This window comes from Drosophila tropicalis, unplaced genomic scaffold (assembly GCF_018151085.1).
Source record: "Drosophila tropicalis isolate 14030-0801.00 unplaced genomic scaffold, ASM1815108v1 contig_845, whole genome shotgun sequence".
Lineage (NCBI taxonomy): Eukaryota > Metazoa > Arthropoda > Insecta > Diptera > Drosophilidae > Drosophila > Drosophila tropicalis.
Window position 1 is genome coordinate 6,702,509 of NW_027173338.1, and position 20,835 is coordinate 6,723,343.

The following is a 20,835-nucleotide window of genomic DNA, read 5'->3' on the forward strand; positions in this document are numbered from 1 at the left end:
GCAGTCCTCAAAGACTCATTGTCACATTGACAAAAGTATTTGAATAATTTTTATTAAGTCGTCGTTACCATTCGTTGTTGTTAATTCTCTGTTAAACTCGCAAAAAAAAATATAAATAAATAAATAATAGTAAAAAGTGCCGCGCTAGAAAAAAAATTAACTTATTTACATTAAGCAAGCAGCAAACGTCTCTAGAAATTGTCTTTTGTTTGCCAACTCGTTATTTACAAACCTTTTATTGGATTCCAATTGCGATGTCTTCGATGAATAAAAGTTTTCAGAAAGTATTTCGCAAATGCTTAAGTTGCCCCGCCCAAGGGGATCTGGGCAGACGTTACGAGTGCAGTGTTTGTGGTCAGGAGGTTATCTATTGTGGCAATTGTTTTGACGAGGGCAAGAATAAGCCAAATAAGAAACACAAGTACTATCATCCCATGAAGGCCATTTACAATCGGGCCACCTTTGAGCTTTATTTTTGCGGCGAGGAATTGATTAATGGTGAGGCCCCACAGAGTTTCAAGTGTGCGTTCTGTGGCGAAATGGGCTTTGGCACGGAGGAGTTGCAAATGCATGTCCTGGCCCAGCACAATGGCCACTCCGATGCTAATGACCTAATGGAAATATTGAAGCGCATGAATAAAGTAGAAACCGACCAAGACAAAAGTGAGCCAGAAGAAGGAACAGCTGCTTCAGCTATGGCTGACAATGAATGTGAGTAGTAGTGTTGCTTTTCCTGTTTAATGGAGTAGGTTAAAACATCAAGAAATGTTTCTTCTCACCCAACAAAAGCCACTTTAGTAAATTGCTAAACCCAGAGAGAGAGATAGAGGGAGAAAGAGACACTGAGAAATGCTTTTTAAGAAAAGGGTTGCTAAAATCTGCAAGTGAAATGAGTGTCCTGCCAACTTCTTGGCTCTTTTTCTAAATACATACATACATACATATATGAAGCTTGGACACAAATTCCAATCCTCCACCCAAGTCTTCCTTACTGTCCTAAAAATAAAATAAATGTGAAAGCTTCTTCTATGATTGACACTCTCTAATAAGGGCAAATTATGTGTCAACAGCATTCACAATCATCATCATCATCCTCATCATCTTGGGTCTCCTGCGCACATCCGACACCTTTTGATAAGGTGCTAGCTGTGGTTACTCATTTCCTGAAAGAAAAGACTGTTCTCATATACCCTGTTATTAAATAAAAGTTAACTTAGGCAAATCTAATTTCACTAAAGAAAGTAATTACCACATTTAATGCATACTTATAATAGATTCCTATTGAGATACATTCAGTGATTCGACAACTAATGTATGTACATCTCTGTATCAATTTCATCACTTGAAGGTATATCTTAGGTCGACTTTTCCAATTCGTTGATGAACCTATGGTTTTTTGTGGTTTGTTTTTGTTTTGACAAATAATTTTCCACTTCATTTGAGTGACTTTGGTTATGCTTGGGTCAGCTTTCATGTCTATTTGAGGATGTAGAAGTCTTTGTCTGGTGGTGGATAGTATCCTCATGTTGCTTAGGTTTGCAATTTCATTTATTTACGCCTTGTCATTGTTATTGTAATCTCATATTGTTTAATAGAAATTGAAAAGAACAGAACCATATACATGTATTTATGCAAGCTTCATTAGATGTCTAAAGATTCACTTCATGTACATAAATTCTTAACATGGGACGACGACTTGAGATATCCATTCGAATCCGACAAATTTAGTTCAGAATTGAAAACATAAATATTTTATTTTTATTTTTCTTATTTTGCTGTTCCAAAATTAACTGCAATTCTCAATAAATCAGTATATTTTGGCACTTGTTATTTAATTCCTCAAGAGACTTATGTACTTTATAATTAAAAGAGGCAACTGATTGATAACTTTATGATGATAATTAGAAAATCATTTGACTGTTATCAAAAATACATTTTGGTTTAGCATTTTATTTGGTTCATTTATTTTGAATATGGAATAGGATAATGAGAAATCGTTTTTGCAGTTGGATAATCTGCTTAATAGCATGTTTTCTTCTTGGTTTATGTTCTGTCAACCTGTTGATGCAAATGGTCGAACAAATGTTTTTGCTTGTGTATCGCATAAATGCATTTTCCACTGCATTTAATTTTAATAATTGTTTGTGGAATGGGGGGGAGGAGAGCAGTATTCTGACAAAGAATCCCAACTCCCCCACAAACTTTTTGTTTGTGAAATGCATTCTATATAAAATGTGGCAGTAGTCAACCAAACACTCTCGAAAATTGTGTGAACGAAAAAAAAAAGCCGCGCGTGACCATTAATCAAAAAGCGCTTAAAAGAGATGCAACTGCAACTGAGGCAAAATGCAAACAACACAAAAAAAAATTAAATGCAGGCAGAAAAGTTAATGTATTGAAAATGCCTTTTCAGAGCTCGTCCTTTTCGTCCTCTGTGAAATTACTCTTTCTTTTGTTCTTGCACTCGGTTCGGGTAATTATTATGCACAAATGTATATATCCTTTTTTGTGTTGACTTTTGTGAAAAATCAACATAGTAAATTATACATACGATATATGGTTATTTTTCCTTGCGGGAGTGAGGAGTGTGGGGCGGGCGGGAAGATTCCTTGGTCATGTTGGCAAGTGCAAAAATGACGTAATATTTATTTGGCTTTTTGGGTGGGTGGTTGGTTTCACTTCGGGGTGACTAACGAGGAGGGCAACAACCCCCAAAATGCATAAATATTGAATTACTTTTCACTAAAATAACACGGACCCTTGTGCTCTTTTTTTTTCGTTTTGCAGCCACTGAGATCCGTTGCCAGGAGAAGTCCCGTGGCGGTCTTAGCTATGAGGTCATACTGGCCGAACCGGCACCCAATGTGGCTGTACCCAAGCGTCCTGTCACCCCTGGCAAGAATGTCAGTGTGGAGGAGATTGAGCAAAAACTAAAGGCAGCCGAAGAACGTCGCATTGTAAGTCTTGAAACGTACGCCACAGAGATATATAATATGCTAATCCTAACCACGTCAACCCCTTTCATTTTCTTGCAGTCATTGGAGGCCAAGAAAATGGCCGAGATCTCAACTAAGCTGGCCAAGGTTGAGGAGGCCACGCGCAAAAAGGATGAGATCACCAATGAGTTCATCACTCAGACCAAGGAGCAATTGGAAACGAAAATGGAATCGGTTGTCGAGAAGCGTGAGGCCATTATAAGTGACATGAAGGAGAAGCTAAAGGTTTGCTTAATCTCTGCAATCCACTATCCTTCTAGTTTACCATATTTTTGAATTCTTTATGCAGATCCATGCCCAGGAGATTGAGAAAACGCGTGAGACATTGGAGCAACAAAAGGCCAATGAGCAAAAGGCAATCGAAGAGAAATTAAAGATCGCTCAGTCTTTGCGTGATGAAAATATCAAGAAAATGTTGGATCGCCTCAAGGAGCATGTAAGTCAAGTGAACAGAAGTATATATACAGATAATGCATGATTTATTTGAGTAGTTTGTTTTTTGATGTTATTTCAACTGGTTCTGGTGCAATGTATATTTCTTTTTCAATTATGGGCTTTCTTTTAACTATCTTTCATTTAACGAAAAGTAATTAAAGGTTCGCATTAACTGAAAAACTTGCGAAGTACTTGGAAACTGTAAAGATAAATTTTGTTTACGATCGACAACTTTGAAAAACTTTCAATCTATTCAAATGCTTAAACCTTTTCACCTGCTTCGTTGCCTTATTCTGATTTGTCTTTGTTCCGAATTTTAAATGTTTGTTTGTAATGTTAATATGTCTAATTGTAAATACCCAACACATTCTGTATTCACATCTCTTTCATCAACAATAATTGTAATACATAGAATCGTCTGTATTTCATAAGAATCCTAATTCTTTCTAAATATGTATTTCTTTAGTATTGCCTAATCCCTTCTTGGGCATATCCTTCATATCATTCAAACATCAATTAAATAGCAAAAAGAAAAAAACATCTGCTATGAACAATACATTGAAGGATACTTCTAAAATGATTGAGGCCATAACTTAAAGTTTTATTTGTATGTTTAAGAAATGGCGAGGTAATTCACATAACATTTTCTTTACTTAACCTTTACCCAGTCCATCGAATCTCATATTCATGCCTAATCAACATCAGATATCATTAACATCACCTAACAATTTCAACTCTTTATATTTTGTTTCTTCATATGTATGTATTTGATGTATTTGATATTTATATTGTCGTCATCCGTGTGTGTGTGTGTGTATATTTGTATATATGTATCTACATTTTTTTTATTTTTTGTCATTTTATGTTTTTGTCTTCATATCTTTTTCTTCCTTTTTCTCATTTAGAACACAATCAAAATTGCCGAAATCAAAACCCAGAACGATCAATTGGAAACTCAAAAACTCGAGGAGAAAGCGCGCATTATTGAAAACAAATTGTTCACCGCCGAGCAGAATCGTGAAAAGGAATTGCAAAAGAAAATTGAGAAAGTTCAAAAACTTGTACGTTTCCTTTAACATTTCTGTTGTTGTTTTTTTTTTTTTAACTAGCTTTTTAATAAGAAAGTCTGTCTGAGTGAACATGAACAGAACAGAATTCGTTTCCGAAAAGTGGCCAAAAAGGATTAGGTTCATAAAGTTTCCCTTATTTCTGAGGTTGTAAGGAGTTTATTTACGATTCTTAAATTAAATATTTATTTCAATTTTAACTTTATGACGCTAGATCAGGATCAATTCCCTATTTATCAATGATTTTGAAAGTAATGAAGATTAAAACTCATTTAACTTCATGGCATATAAAAATAATATAGTTTATGGCTTAATTTTGGAATATTTTTCAATTCTCCTATTAAATATTAACTGTATATACCTAATCGTAGATAAGTATTTTAATGCTATATCTTAAAAGTTTATTAATCGGTGGATCAAATCATAGAGAAAGAAGCCAGGAAGTTTTTTTAAATTTTCCTAGTTCTGAAATAGTCAATTAAATGGTTTAAAAATTAATTCTAATACCAAAGCTAATTGATTGAATCAGAAACAGATTCCTATATTAAATATTTATGTATATAACTACAAAAAGAAATACGTTTTTAATAAGACATTTCTAATTATTTTTTTTTTAGTAATTGTAAACCAATTTGTTTTTTTTTTTATACATAAACAAATGCATTTATAAAATTATAGTATTTAAAGCTGTCCGAATTTTAAGCAAGAGTATGCAGTCTTCGGTATGACCGAATATGATGATAAGTTGCATTTCTTTTGTTTAATGGCATTATACAATTATTGCATTATCATTTGTAGCTAAGTCAAAGTGAATATGAAATTTAATAATATTCTTAAAACTGGTCGCATTTCTGAATCTTGTTTTCTTTTTTTGCATTTTACAGGAACGTCGTGCTGAACTGGTGCGTCAGAATAAGGCCCAGACCCAGGATATGGATGGTCAGCAGAATGCCATTGCCTCGTCTGGTTAAGTTTAACTTGGGGGGAATACAATAAATTGAAATGGCGTAGAGCGTCAGACACACAGAAGGAGGGAGAAACAACAGCTTACAATACAAAAACAACAACAACAAGAACAACAAACAAACATATTTAAGTCAAAAAAAGACAGAAGAACAGCAAACAAAACAAAACTCTTTAAAAATAGCAAACAAAATTTGCTTCAAAAAATTTCAAGTATTATAAACAAATGGTAAAACAAACACAGATGGGAAGAACATAAACCGAATTCTCTGTTCTGAACAAAGCTGGAAACAACAACAACAACTACAACCACATTTAATCATCACAACTACAAAAACAAACAAAATACTTTAAAATTAAATTTAACAAGAAAACCAAACAAACTATAAAAAGAAGAAAGCAAGAAAATAACAAATTGCAAATTAATACAAAATATATTTGGTAAAAGCAACAAAAATTTCAAATTACAACAAATATGGATTTAAATATCTATGCGAAGAAAAAAACTAAGCAACAAAAGAGTTTTCTTTAGCTCGAATAATTTTAATTTAAATTTTAATTTGTCACAATGTTTATTTTTAAACTTTCTACATAAATTTGTCTGAACTACTCGAGTTTATTTTTCTTGAAATGAATTTTCAAATTAATTTGCAAAGAATAAAGAAAATTGTTGTTTCTTTGCTTTGTAATCAGTACACACACACTCACACACCTACTTTCACACACACATACTCACACATCAAATACACAAACAAGAAAATCAAATATATATATGTATGATTTAACATTAATTATAATTTATTAACAAAAAAAAAAAAAAAAAAAAATCAAGAATAAAAAAACGAAAAGTAACAATTAATTTTTTTAAATCTATAAGTTCGCATTTTCTATCTATAAATGTCAAACAGAAAAATATTTAAGAAATGCTTATCTATACAAAAAAATACAAAAACAACAAAAAAAAAATCAATAAAAATTTAAAAACCAAAATACAATATACACTTTTTGTGTTTCATTTGTTTTTGCCCCAACAACACACACACACAAACACCATTTAGGCATTAATATAAACAAGAAGGATATAATATTAAAAAAATAAATGCATATTTTGTCTAACGTCAAGTTATATTTAGATGAAAAAGAAGATGAAGAGCAAAAAATTAGGCAGACAATGAGAGCTAAAATGAGGGTTAAAACAAAATTTACGGGGGAAAGGGGGGATTCACTTCACACCTTACCGAAGACAAAAATAAAAACAAAATAAAAACAAAAATTAGGCAAATTTTTTATTTGCAGCAGCTGCGAAATTTTCATCGAACGAAAATTTAGCTTGAATTTAAATTCATAATTTTCAAAAATGCCCGTTATAAATGTGTATTCGTGTAATGAAACAAATATGAAAAACCTATGGCTACTATCAATAAATTATATATTACTATATACAACAGCAACAACAAGAACAACAACAACTACTACTACACACACGCACACCCCCAGGACAAAAAAACAAAACAAAAAACATATTCAAACCCGACATCAATACAATTGATAGACAAACGCTTCGATATTTACTCAAAAAATATATAAATAAATCTATATATATATAGGTATATATATTATATATAAATGGAATATATTTAATTATTAAATGTATAATCTCAAACACCAATATCAATAATCAATTGCCGCAGCAGAAAAACAAAACAAATTTTGACTCATTTTTTGTATGGAATGAAAAGCATATTTCTTAATGACGATGGCCGTTAAATTTTTCCAAATAAATGTTCTCTAAATAAATTTAAAAACAAAACAAAACGAAAAGCTAAAAACCAAAACGAAAACTATAACAGAAATGTTTTTCTAGGTTCACGCATAACTTTAAATCTAAGTTTACATAAGCAACCAAATGAGAAACTAAAATAAAAAACAAATGGATGATAAGCAAATAAAAGTATTTAAAATAATGAATGTATAATAAAACTTGCATAAATAAAATTAATAAAATGAAATATTTATAATTGGTAAAAAGTGATGTATTTTCTTTACAACTGGGCTGGGAATGTTGACACCTAATAAATAATATTTTTTTTACCTAATCTTTATAGTTTTGCTATTCACTTACAGTTTGGCGCCGTTTTTTGAAATTATTTTTTTAAGCGGCACCTGGTGTTTCTTAAGCGCCCTCTGGTGAGAATATTTTTCAACATATCGATAAATATTCTGTGGTGTTGCCAGACCTGTTTATCGTCTATTGTATTACACGATAACTCTCGCTTTAGGTGTGGGCGTGAATGTGAATCATATTAAGTAAAAAGTGCATTATAAATACAATTAAACTGCTTTTATAAATAATGGCAGCTACACTTAAACCATACTTAACAGCTGTACGTCATTCCCTGACAGCTGCCTTATGCCTGCAGGACTTTCCCTCGCAAGTGAGTATGAAATGTAAACAGGTTACACATTTGGCCCAAATCGACGAACAAATGCCGATAACGTACGCACTATCAACAATTGTGTTTCTTTTATCTTGTTGAGATTGTGATTCATTGCGTTTCATTTCCATTTCTTAGGTAGTGGAACGACACAACAAACCCGAAGTAGAGATCTGCTCAAGCAAGGAATTGGTCCTTACTCCCATAGTGGTCTCCAGGAATGAGAGAGAGAAGGTGCTCATTGAACCATCAATCAATTCTGTCCGTGTCAGCATTGCTGTCAAGCAGGCGGACGAAATTGAAAAGATTCTGTGCCACAAATTCACCCGGTTCATGATGCGTCGGGCGGAATCCTTTATTATATTGCGTCGGAAACCGATTGAGGGCTATGATATTAGCTTTCTGATTACGAATTTCCATACCGAACAAATGTACAAACATAAGCTGGTGGATTTTGTCATCAGTTTTATGGAGGAGATCGATAAGGAGATTAGCGAAATGAAATTGGCCGTAAATGCAAGAGCCCGAACCTGTGCCGAGGAGTTCCTCAAGCGGTTCTAGGGGTAAGATAAGGCAAATAACTCCGAAATAAACAAACTTAATTAATTTTTCACTATTTTCTTTCCTGCAGATGATGATTGTCTTAAGAGATTCCATAAGTAAATGAAAAGAAAAAAAATAAGATTGTTTCCAGAATAAAGACTTTTGTATTATTATAATTTAAAAACCCATTCTTTGTGATGTTTAAGCTCGTATTGCCAATATGAAATTCTGTTCCAAATTAACAAATTGCTAATCTCACAGTTCTCTCAATTGCGTTCTATTTAAAGCTTATATTTGAATGTACTTTTGAGGAAATGTTTATTACATTTTGTAATCTGAAGCACAAATTTTAAGATTCAAACCGAGTGTTTAGCACATTTTGTGATATGTGTGAATTGCTGATTGTGTTAAAGGATAGCTTTTGAGAATCTGGAATTTATGAAATCTGTGTGTAACTTGATTAGTTTAATCCATCTATTTGTCCTTTTTTACAAAAATTTAGGAAAAGACAGTTATTCCATGGAAAATATTCATTAATTTTAGGAGATATTTGTTACAAAAAGTTGGTAAAACAACTAATTTAAGGTTTTTTTACACTTATCATCTACTTTTAAAATATTAAAACAAAAACTTTGAACTTGTTATTCCTGAGTTGGACCGCACCAAAGCAATAATACAGCATTTTCATAATTCACACCCTGAGGGATTGGATTTTGCTCTTCCTCCAACTCACTGCCATTAGCCGTTCCATTTAAGAGTGTTTCATTGTCACGACTTTCATTGTCAAGGAAATGATATTGGCCCGAAGTTGTCGCAAGAATGGGTAAATGAGGATGAAAACCAATGCCATTGAGGCAATCGTCATGTAAAGGCAAAGACATGGAATGCTTCTCATTGGATAGATGCCACAGATTAAGAACTCCACGCGTATCGCCACTGGCCAACCAAGAGTGTTGCTCATTCAAATCGAATTGAATGCGTTGATTTGTGTCCACTTGCCGTTCGAATTCCCTTAAGGGTTTATTATAGTTTCTCATATCCCAGTGTAGCAATTTGGGACATTTGCGAGCACCGCTGAACAAATGCCAATCACCTGAACTGCCGGGAGCGTACTTTAGTTGGGTAACACCAGCCTTGTGGCCACCCAAAGTGAAGAGAGGACCCTGCCTGGGGCCGCAGCGTAAATCAAAATGTTGTATATAACCGTGCCAATTGCCACAGGTTAGAGTATTTCGATTTTCGGTGGTCTGGGCAATGGAGGATATGGAAAACTTTACTGGATAATTATCGTAAGTGCGACCAGGTCTAAAATTGAACAAGCCTTAGAAGGTGACCAAGAATAGGGTAAGTGATTTCTCCAACCTGTTTGTATCGAAGATTTTAATGGATCGTTTGTAGCCTGCATAAATTTTCTTTGCATCCTGGGAAAAGGCCAAAGAAATAGCTGCGACCACCTCGTCTACCTCATCGTAGCCCATATAGCTGCAGCGTAGACTGCCATCGAAGGCATCCCACATATTAATGGGCTCATGCTGACGTGTCGCTAGCCAACTGAGAAAAAAATGTTTATTAATGGATGCAATTAAGGGTCCTTCCAAACAAAGTTTCTTACCAGCATGTTTCTGGTTGTTGACTATTCATTTGTGGATACCAAACGCAATCGTAAACTGTTCCACCCTCTGGTACATGGACAGCCGAATGCATTTTACTTAGATTACGCTTAGATGTTACACTTGCTGCTCCGTATAGATCTGTGGGCAATTCTATTACATGCATGCCATCCCTATGGATAGGCACTAGCAAGCAAGTGCCGTCAGGTGACCAAAAGCATCCTTTGGTATAGTGCTGTTCGTATATGGATGAGGTCCAACATCGCCGTCCCAATTCGATAGTATCATTTCTAAAATATTCCAATACCGATGGCAACATCTCTTCATCCGGATTGATTTGTGGCTCTAGGGTTTCGTTATCTATATATTTCTTCTCAGTGGCATCATTTGGTGCCACATCTATGGTGTCATCAATGCTGATAACTTGAGAGCTCTCTTCCAAAGTTGACTCCTCTTCCATGGGGGCATCGTTCTCTAGGCGGCTGCTGCTGCTCTTTTCCAGCTCATTCAGGGGCATTTCCTTTAGTATCGAGTTTGGATAGTTTTTTAGCCTAACACGCTCTGCGTCTGTCAGACTGAAACTAAGACTTGATAGTGCCAGGGATTCTTGTTCAGAACCAGTGACTTCCTTTGCCGGTGCATGAAGCATGGACATGGACATATCCATGCTGCTGTTGGTGCTTAAATTCTGATTAAGCAGTGATGAAGCCGATGGATCCTCATCCATGCTTATACTGTGATTGGTTGCCGTTGGACCGCACCAAAGCAATAATACAGCATTTTCATAATTCACACCCTGAGGGATTGGATTTTGCTCTTCCTCCAACTCACTGCCATTAGCCGTTCCATTTAAGAGTGTTTCATTGTCACGACTTTCATTGTCAAGGAAATGATACTGGCCCGAAGTTGTCGCGAGAATGGGTAAATGAGGATGAAAACCAATGCCATTGAGGCAATCGTCATGTAAAGGCAAAGACATGGAAAGCTTCTCATTCGATAGATGCCACAGATTAAGAACTCCACGCGTATCGCCACTGGCCAACCAAGAGTGTTGCTCATTCAAATCGAATTGAATTCGTTGATTTGTGTCCACTTGACGTTCGAATTCCCTTAAGGGTTTATTATAGTTTCTCATATCCCAGTGTAGCAATTTGGGACATTTGCGAGCACCGCTGAACAAATGCCAATCACCTGAACTGCCGGGAGCGTACTTTAGTTGGGTAACACCAGCCTTGTGGCCACCCAAAGTGAAGAGAGGACCCTGCCTGGGGCCGCAGCGTAAATCAAAATGTTGTATATAACCGTGCCAATTGCCACAGGTTAGAGTATTTCGATTTTCGGTGGTCTGGGCAATGGAGGATATGGAAAACTTTACTGGATAATTATCGTAAGTGCGACCAGGTCTAAAATTGAACAAGCCTTAGAAGGTGACCAAGAATAGGGTAAGTGATTTCTCCAACCTGTTTGTATCGAAGATTTTAATGGATCGCTTGTAGCCTGCATAAATTTTCTCTGCATCCTGGGAAAAGGCCAAAGAAATAGCTGCGACCACCTCGTCTACCTCATCGTAGCCCATATAGCTGCAGCGTAGACTGCCATCGAAGGCATCCCACATATTAATGGGCTCATGCTGACGTGTCGCTAGCCAACTGAGAAAAAAATGTTTATTAATGGATGCAATTAAGGGTCCTTCCAAACAAAGTTTCTTACCAGCATGTTTCTGGTTGTTGACTATTCATTTGTGGATACCAAACGCAATCGTAAACTGTTCCACCCTCTGGTACATGGACAGCCGAATGCATTTTACTTAGATTACGCTTAGATGTTACGCTTGCTGCTCCGTATAGATCTGTGGGCAACTCTATTACATGCATGCCATCCCTATGGATAGGCACTAGCAAACAAGTGCCGTCAGGTGACCAAAAGCATCCTTTGGTATAGTGCTGTTCGTATATGGATGAGGTCCAACATCGCCGTCCCAATTCGATAATATCATTTCTAAAATATTCCAATACCGATGGCAACATCTCTTCATCCGGATTGATTTGTGGCTCTAGGGTCTCATTATCGATTTGTGGCTCTAGGGTCTCATTATCATTATATTCCTTCTCAGTGGCATCATTTGGTGCCACATCTATGCTGATAACTTGAGAGCTCTCTTCCAAAGTTGACTCCTCTTCCATGGGGGCATCGTTCTCTAGGCGGCTGCTGCTGCTCTTTTCCAGCTCATTCAGGGACATTTCCTGCAGAACCCCACGAGACGACGGACGATTTAGTATCGAGTTTGGATAGTTTTTTAGCCTAACACGCTCTGCGTCTGTCAGACTGAAACTAAGACTTGATAGTGCCAGGGATTCTTGCCCAGAACCAGTAACTTCCGTTGCCGGTTCATGAAGCATGGACATGGACATATCCATGCTGCTGTTGATGCTTAAATTCTGATTAAGCAGTGATGAAGCCGATGGATCCTCATCCATGCTTATACTGTGATTGGTTGCCGTTGCTAGTTTGGATAAGGAATTTGTAATTAATGCAGAAATAATTTATAATTGTTTATTTACTTACATTCTTCCATTTAAACAACACCCGGCATAACAAAAAAAGTTCAGCAGCATATTAGAGCTGGGAGTTTTATCGATTACACAATCCATGTTTTTATCATGTTTATCAAGTCGAGTCTATCGATTATTGAGTGGCTCCACCAAACGTGACGAACCAAAGCGCACCAACGTCGAACCGATGAGTCAAACATTTTTGACTACGTCGAACTGTCAAAGTCCTAAGGTCTGAGTAAAACGTACTGAGATCTGGGCCGGAAGTACTAAGGTGAGCCGGAAGTAAACTTTTAACGCAAATTATAAATTAAGGCTCAAAACTTAGTCATAATAATTAAATCTCAAGTGTGTAATTTCTTTATTGTTTAAGTTCAGAATTACTCGAAGCTGTAAATACATTTTAAAGAATATCTCGGCGACATTTGCGCAATTGTTTGCGTAATAGCAAGGCATCCAATTCAGCTTGTTTATTCTTTTCCTCCTCTTCGATAGCCCTTCGTATTTCCTCAGCCTCTTCATTCGCCCTCACCGATATATCATGCACTTCAGGTAGATAATCCAAAATGCCTTTACGAACTAAATACTGATAGTTCATTGACACAGTATACTTAATTTCCTGACCAACCAACTGGCTTAGTTCCACCCAATGCAAATACATCCAATTTTCATTTCGCAAATCTTTGACACTTTCGTAAACAGGAATAAATTCATCGATTTTGCCAATAAAAATGTTAGCCACATCCATTATTTCGGGCTTTTCATTGAAATTGTTCACCGATTCAATCAGATCGTTACGATATTCCATCAGATGCGCCCAGACATCATCCAAATCGATTTGAGCTATCGGATTACCCAAAGTCGCCTCCTCCAATTTTAGGAAATTCGCACAGGCATACCAAAGGAGTTTGTATGGCGCAAAGCTAGTCACTATACTTTCCAGAAATTCTGTAGACAGCGGTTCCAGTTCAAACAATTCCTGACGAAATTGCAGTGTTTGTCCAAGTTTCTCTAGTTCCTTGATCAAAGCATACGTTTTCTTCACATCCACTGAGGTCTCCTGGGCACGATCTGCCTTGAAGACCAATGAGAAGGCCTGAACTTCATCGTTAAGCGATTCCAGGCGCTCCTCAAAGGCCTGACACTCGCTGCCATGTTGTCGCAGAAACTCTTCAATATCGATCTTCTGCTCATCTTTGAGTGTGGACAAGCGCACTGTAATCTGATGGGGCCACGCAAAGGCATTCCATTTCATGGCAAATTGATGATCACTTATATTATAGAAGAAACTATCCAAGAGATCATATTCCAACCACATGATCTGTATATCAGCCCTCAATTGTTCGACTACTTCGGGCACAGTTAGGGCGTAATCACGAATCTCGTACAAATGTTCAATACTCGTTGGACGTTCGGCAATTTTGCGATGGACCTCTATGCATCGATCGAGAATCACATCATTTGTCTCGTACATACGATCCACATAGTATTCGAAAATACGTCGTATGATTTCAATATGTTTCTTAATCATAAATTGTTTTGTTATATCCACATTAATGTAAAACGGACCAATGGTTATATACGCCGGGAGAATCTCTCGCAATTCTTCCTTCTGTCGCTTATGTTCCAGTATATCGGCTTTGACCTGGGATGAGGGTTTGCGCGCTGCCAAATAATCACTCATATACTCATTCACAGGCAGTAGATAAAAATCAATGAATCTCTCATAGAGCTTAGCATAGGCTCTCAGAGGTAGAACCGCTTTTGTATAACATTTTTGAATTAAGGCATCTTTTTCCAAATATCGATCCTCAATTAGCTCCACCGTTAAAACATATAAATTCGGGGCAAATTTCAACCCAGTCATTAACTCGGCATCTATGCAACGCACCCCTGCGGACTTTTCCAGACCCCTTTTGAATATGTCTACCAAAGAAGGAAGAAACTCATCAGGATCGGTGGAATAGAAAACTTTACGATCATCACTTATGCTCAGGGTCATGGCAAAAACAGGTTTGGGAAATGGAAATTCGGTTTCTATGAAATCATTTGTCCATTTATAACCGTGTTTCAGGTTTAAAAATTGTAGGCAAGGATCGCAAACGAAATGCGCAAAATTATTCAACGATGTGTCCAACAAAACCTCCATAGCCTCCTGCATACGAAATTTAACTTGTAATATAAATCTTGATATCTTGCACATCTCATAGACAGTCCAATCGTTGAAACTAATGTCCAGCCAACCCTTGCCCAATGCCCTTAGAGCCACAGTGATCACTGTCGTTATTTGCTGTGGCCAATAGACCTTCAGAAACGTAGCCGTATTATCACTGTGTGCCTCCTGAGATTGCAGGAAATCGGATAGGGCCAATGACTTACTGAAACTACAGGTGAATATGGAAAGAGTCTCAAGATATTGACATTCAATGGCTACACCCATCATTGCCTCAATGCCTCCGATGCAATAGTATAATGTGGCCTTGAGATAGGCATAACGTTTGTTCTCTATGGCCAAACGAAGAGCTTTGATTCTTTTTCTCTCCTGGTCTGAGAAGTCCACACGAAACGATTGAGCCACAAATTCTTTAAGATTAATATTACGAAATTGTGGAAACTCTTTGGGCATTTTGATAATAAACTGTTCCAGTTCATATAAAGCCATCAGGCGTTCGAATACCAAACTAACTTCGGAACGAAGACGCCTTTTGCATTGCTCAGATACCTTAGATGCCTGTAGTATGTCCTCGACTGGTTTAAAGTTATAGAAGTTGGTCGATTCAATGTCCTCGTGCAGGACGCAATCTACAATCAATTCCATCAACATAAGTTGCTCTCCCTTGTGCCTTTCATTGACAGCCGCTCGCAGACGTTTGATATACTTGTGAGGATCTTCGGCCAAGAACATAAATTGCAATTTTGGCACCTCGTAGATGCAATCGTCTTCCAGTGAATGCAAAGTCCAGAGACCTGTGTCGTCGTTATAGGAAGTCACCGCTGCCAAAACCCATTGACAATTTAACAAACTCAGATTATAGGGCAAATAGGCACGGGCTGGCAAAGGATAATGGGTGTCGCCCACTATGCCGAGTTCAAACCAGGCTTCCGGTGAATTTATATCGAAGTTACTATCATCGAAGAAGCTCAAGGGAAACTTGTGAGGAAAAGCAAATTCGGACATTACATTGTATTGCTCCTCGGTGGGCTGTAGCACATCATCGGTCAGGCCGGCCTTTTCTAGTTCTTCGGTGAGATTTATCTTCTGATATTGCCGGCGACGGCGATCCACCTCCACGTCCTTTGGTAAGTGTCGCTTTGGCACAAAACGCGTCTGTATCACTTTTGGCAATATTGTTGGCAAGGGAAAGCGATGACCTTTGCCATTTTTCCCCACCAAAGTAAGCCATCGTTGGGCCTCTTTTATGGGATAGAAGGCGGCTGTCAGTTGTTCACGAGGTATATGCAATTCCTGGTAGGTTATCACTGCTGTACCCGGACGTGGAGGTAGTATGCACACAGTCGTGCTCTTTGCCTTAGCTTCCTCATATGAGCTGAGGGATGCATTGCTGGAAGCCACCATCAGTTCGACTTTGTCGACCATTTTTAAATTCTTTTATCTACAAAATTATTGTATTTTATTTTTATTTTCTATCTGTCATAATGGTTAGTGTAGGTTTTTTATTTTATAGTTTTTTTTTTCTGATGTGGAGAAAGTCCATAGAAAAAAGTAAAAGATCTTTGTTTTCCTTTTTATTTGAGAGGAAATTTTGAACAACAAAATTGGTAGATTGTCTATGTATGTATCTGGGAGCCCTTATGAAAGTGCAAAGAAGTATGCTTTAACAAGTTGTGAATTACAAGGACTAAAAACGACATCAAGTATTGAACATTTATAAGTGAAATTTCAGTGGAGTTTCTTTGTTTTACAGTTAAGTAGAAAATATTATGAGGTAAGTGTTTGCAACCCCAAAAACTTGTAGAAAATAAATTTAGAGTCGGTTAAAAAATCAGCAAACAAAGTGTTGAAAAACGTATAAAAACAATCCTATGGAAAACCTTCTTAAATTTATGTTGCTATAAAATAATTAAAAATTTTGTTTGATTGCTAAAAATGGACATTAGTTTTCATAAAAGATTATTTAGACAACGCGAATAAAGTTCAATCAAAAACCAATTGACTTTTTTTCGGTAAGTGTTGAAAAGGCACAAAATAAAGAGTGGTTTCTATATTTCTTCTAGATTAAGCCAAAGGGAGAAGAATTTTAATTCCTCAAACCTTTAGACTCAATTAATTGAGTAAATTTTAAATAATACACAAAATCTCAAACAAGAACAACCTTAATTCATTTTTTTTTTATTTAAATAGAATGTTCTTTTTTGTTTTTTTGTTGTTGAAAAACGAGTAAAATACATAAACTTAGAGAAGAATCTTTATAGAAATCTTTCCCTAAGGCCTTGACCTTTCTACTACAATTAAGGTAAGAGATAGAGATTTGCTTTTACCAAGTTTCTTAACGTCTTCGCTGTTGTGATTATGATTTTACAAATTCTTCTTGTTTCCAGAGACTTCTGACCAGTTGGCAATAAGAAAGTTACATTTTCTCTTTAATTTATTTTAACATTTCTTTTATTAAACATAAATTTACTTTAATATGAGCAGACAAATAATTACAGTAAACAAATAGTATTGATAATGAACACTTCTTTGACCACTATTGACTGTACGATCCCGCACCTTATAGAACATAACTGATACGGCCAAAGGCAACTCAATCTGCTGTTCGCTGCCATCGAATTCCAGATCATGTCTTTGACCCAACACAATTCTGGCATGTTGCAGGACCTGTTGATGCGGAGCCATGCCCTCGAGGAAAGAGAGCTTTTCCACATGAAACTCATAGCGTACACTAAGAAATATATTTCGGCAGCTAAGACTTTGTTGAATTTCGTCAAAGTATCCCTGAACGGGTGGCAAATTATGCAAGTCTTTGCCATAATTCAATTGGAGGGGCAACCATTTGTCCACCTGAGGTCTACCCAATTGGGAGATGAATATATGTTGGACTTTGTCCAAGCTAGTGCAATTATGTGGCAACAATTTGTGCCAAATCTCCGCCTGAAGATTTTCACAATATTGCGTGTGATTGGCATTCTCCTGGAGCTGAGGAGCATCCAATTGGGTGAGTTGACATTGTTGGGCCAGATTGATGCCGAAACGAAGTGCCTGAGTTTCATCAAGTTTACGTTGGCAATTGCGAGTGCCGACCTGGCGATGGAACAGAGGCAGCCAATGATAACCCTGTTTAATGTCATTCAAATCGAAATAGCTTAGTATTTGGGGCACATCGGAGCTTTCGTTTTTGGGCAAAAGTTGAGAGGCTATCACTGGTGATCCTGTAAGATAACCCAATGGACCTGAGATGGGTTTGCTGGCAGTTTCATTAACAGACTTAAAACTGACTTTGTAGTGCAGCCAAATTTCTTCACTTTCCGTTTGCCTGGGTGGGGCTTCTCTTAGGAAAAGTTTGGCTCCTAAAATGTTTGTATAATTGTGTAAAAATTCCAATTCTATTGTATCGACCAGCAAATCTATTTGTGTATCATTTGCTTGGTCCAAACATGACAGTTTCCTGGTGAGGTTAACACTTTGCTGACAAATTTGTATATTGAGACCTTCCACCTCTGTTTCCTCTATATCTCTGGGTTTACCTAGCAGTTGATAATTACTCGTGATATTCAAAATAAGTGCAAGATTCTCTTGCAATTGGCTAATGTCAGTCATGAGGCAATTGTTCTCAGTGGGCTGCAGATGTCTGATGGCTTGCCTCAGATAGCAATGGGAAGTCTCATAGCTAGTTGGAAGATTAAAGACACTTGACTCTTTACTCTCGGGAAGCCACAATTGCAGAGCTTGTCCAAACTTGTAATACGATTGAGATGAGAGCGCATTATCAGTTTCGTATGCTTCCAATAAATCAGGCCACTTTCTATACTTTGATGAATCAAAATCACGGAAAATTGGCTAAAAGAAAGAGTATTTATTTATAAAGAGGGTATATCGAAAGAACTTTGCTTTAACTTACCTGCATTTTGATGGGTTTGGTATTACTGCGAAACACACACAACCAGCCATCATGCAACTGACATGTGGGCAGTCCATGAGTGTATTGAAAATCTTCCAGTCTGGTTTGCAATTCTGCTGGAGCCTGCAAACCCAAACAATTGAACACGATCAGAATTTCAGATGGACAATCGCGATCACAACAACAATTTAGATCACAAATGCCTTCACGAAGATCACACGAACAATAATAGAGAAAGGAGGGCGTTCCAAATCGAGCTGATGATGACTCTGTGGCATTTCCGCTTGTTTGGGTCTCAGCAGTGGGAAGAGGAGCTGGTGTGGTCGTCGTTGTTGTAGTACTTGTCGTCTGTTGGTGTCGTCGCGGTGGAAATGTTTGACTCGGTGTGCTTGCCATTTCAGTTTGAGGACTTGGACTACTTAGATCCATAGTGTTTCCATAGCCTTCTGTGGTCACACTCGATACAGCATTTGGACTTGGAGTAGTTGTCGATATTGTCGTATTATAATTATGAGAGATGCCAATTTTTATCATATATATGGGACTCGCTTGCAGTCCAATGACCAATACGATCATTAAACTCCACATTTTAGTTAAACTATTTGAACTCAACTCCATAGTCTTCAAATTTGCGAAAAATCAAATTGAGATCAACTATTATTTTGCCCGAACTACGTGTTTGTAGCTTGTAACTGAAATGAAATATAAGAGAACAAAATATAGAACAATATTTGGATACAAAATTCCCCACGGAGAACATGGTAGCTGTTTCTTAATCTCTACACTAAATACTCATGTCTGCTGTTTCCTTTTAGTGAATCTTCACTGTACGTTAGGCTCGCTTACCGTTCTACACCCGAGTATAGTAAATCGGTTTTACTAAGAGCAGCTCCACCGCCGCCAAAACGTTCGCGAACACTCTCCCACCAGCCGCAGGGTGCCACTTTCCAGGTGTTTATTTCCAAACGGTGTCCTCCCGGCGATGCTGGTATGTGGGCGAAACCGTAACCCACGGGCCAACTTTGCTGCAGAATATTAACTGCAAACACTTCCACCAATAATCTCGGCCAGCCTTGAACTGCCGCCGTACTGAGATGTATGTCCAGGGGCTGGGCAAAATCTGAACTATTCTCCAAACGATGTGACGATACGTGTGTTTGTCCTTGCACCTCGCCCTGAACCAAGCGCCAAGCGTTGCCTAAGCGAAAGTTTTGTGAAAATTATTTAAGCATTTTCATCGAAATTTTTGGTTCGTTGAGAATTTTTATTCTTTACCGCTCTGCACACTCCACTTGCAGTACAAATGAGGTTCTGCGAAATCGACGGCTTTTAATATTTGTCCAATTATATGCACTTCCGCCATCAAAGTCAAATGAAATTAACACATTTAAAGTGTTTGAATTCTAAAATTATTATTATTTTTTATTTTTTGGTCTTCTTTCACTGTGCACTTGTTTAATTGTAACTTGTTTTTTATTTTACTCTGTTTTACTTTCTGTTTTGACAATTGATGGTTGTCTAGGCAACCCTTTTCGAAGGGGTGCTGCCAACTCAGGCGGAACGTTTAGGGATCTGGTTCGTTCCAATGGGGTTGATAACTCATTCGAAGGAACTTGAAATTCAAATACATGAAAGGCTTTTGAACTGAATTCCAGATCTCAACTGAAATGACATTCAATAAGCCTGATCTCTGAAATGTCTATAACTAGCTTTAAGCTTAATACATTAATAAAGAAAATAAAGCATGAATGGAAAATGAAATGTACTTTGTAATACTGAAATCCCAACTTTTTATGGTTTTCTATGTTACATTTCTAAAATATTTAAAATTAATATTAAGAGGGGCTGGATGAAGGTAATTTAAATCCATTAACATTATCTTTTTTGTTTTCAATTTCACAAACAAGTTAAGAAATTATTAAATAGGTTACGATTTTCTTCTAAAGTCAATTTTTATATAAGTTTTGAAAAGCTGCCAGGACCAGCATTTGAATCCTTTTGAAGAAACGTTCCTAAAGTAATAAAAAAAAAGATTGAATTTCGAAAATCAATGAAATATTTGCTGAAACAATAACCCCCATTGTGATTTATTACGAAAGCAAAAATAAACGGTTGCTCTTGAATTTAACTTTGTAAATTTTCCAAATAAATGAG

At 36.8% G+C, this 20,835-nt stretch overlaps 6 protein-coding genes across 10 annotated transcripts in view; 2 read left to right on the forward strand and 4 right to left on the reverse strand.

Moving 5' to 3' along the window:
• Positions 1-5,894, forward strand: part of stai (stathmin) — an 82,952-nt gene extending 77,058 nt beyond the window's left edge. For 2 of the 5 annotated variants that reach the window (XM_068294939.1, XM_068294938.1), the window contains exons 3-7: positions 2,788-2,957; positions 3,036-3,221; positions 3,286-3,432; positions 4,337-4,492; positions 5,383-5,894. In XM_068294939.1, coding sequence (XP_068151040.1) covers positions 2,788-2,957; positions 3,036-3,221; positions 3,286-3,432; positions 4,337-4,492; positions 5,383-5,469 — 746 coding nt within the window. In that variant the 3' untranslated portion in view covers positions 5,470-5,894. Of the gene's footprint in view, positions 1-98; positions 712-2,787; positions 2,958-3,035; positions 3,222-3,285; positions 3,433-4,336; positions 4,493-5,382 lie in introns of those variants that run through there. The other 3 variants (XM_068294936.1, XM_068294937.1, XM_068294940.1) reach the window with 3 other exon arrangements.
• A 1,834-nt stretch (positions 5,895-7,728) lies between these two features.
• On the forward strand, positions 7,729-8,623 carry Arpc4 (Actin-related protein 2/3 complex, subunit 4). The gene is made up of 3 exons (XM_068295110.1): positions 7,729-7,896; positions 8,035-8,459; positions 8,528-8,623. Exons 1-2 carry the CDS (start codon positions 7,813-7,815, stop codon positions 8,455-8,457), a joined length of 507 nt encoding a protein of 168 aa, XP_068151211.1. The 5' UTR covers positions 7,729-7,812; the 3' UTR covers positions 8,458-8,459; positions 8,528-8,623.
• A 276-nt stretch (positions 8,624-8,899) lies between these two features.
• On the reverse strand, positions 8,900-12,678 carry WDR79 (WD repeat domain 79). The gene is made up of 6 exons (XM_068295109.1): positions 12,615-12,678; positions 11,760-12,552; positions 11,510-11,698; positions 10,052-11,452; positions 9,802-9,990; positions 8,900-9,744 (listed from the first exon to the last, which is right to left on the reverse strand). Exons 1-6 carry the CDS (start codon positions 12,622-12,624, stop codon positions 9,081-9,083), a joined length of 3,246 nt encoding a protein of 1,081 aa, XP_068151210.1. The 5' UTR covers positions 12,625-12,678; the 3' UTR covers positions 8,900-9,080.
• Positions 12,679-12,945: 267 nt separating this feature from the next.
• sac (sterile affecting ciliogenesis) lies at positions 12,946-16,259 on the reverse strand. The gene has a single exon (XM_068295561.1). It carries the CDS (start codon positions 16,197-16,199, stop codon positions 13,005-13,007), a length of 3,195 nt encoding a protein of 1,064 aa, XP_068151662.1. The 5' UTR covers positions 16,200-16,259; the 3' UTR covers positions 12,946-13,004.
• Positions 16,260-17,195: 936 nt separating this feature from the next.
• Positions 17,196-19,299, reverse strand: tctn (tectonic). Its single transcript, XM_068295562.1, has 2 exons — positions 18,682-19,299; positions 17,196-18,620 (listed from the first exon to the last, which is right to left on the reverse strand). The coding sequence occupies exons 1-2, from the start codon at positions 19,297-19,299 to the stop codon at positions 17,241-17,243; spliced, it is 1,998 nt and encodes a 665-aa protein (XP_068151663.1). The 3' UTR covers positions 17,196-17,240.
• Positions 19,238-20,135, reverse strand: B9d2 (B9 domain-containing protein 2). Its single transcript, XM_068295564.1, has 3 exons — positions 19,957-20,135; positions 19,528-19,879; positions 19,238-19,373 (listed from the first exon to the last, which is right to left on the reverse strand). The coding sequence occupies exons 1-3, from the start codon at positions 20,042-20,044 to the stop codon at positions 19,280-19,282; spliced, it is 534 nt and encodes a 177-aa protein (XP_068151665.1). The 5' UTR covers positions 20,045-20,135; the 3' UTR covers positions 19,238-19,279.
• Between the last annotated feature and the right edge of the window lie 700 nt (positions 20,136-20,835).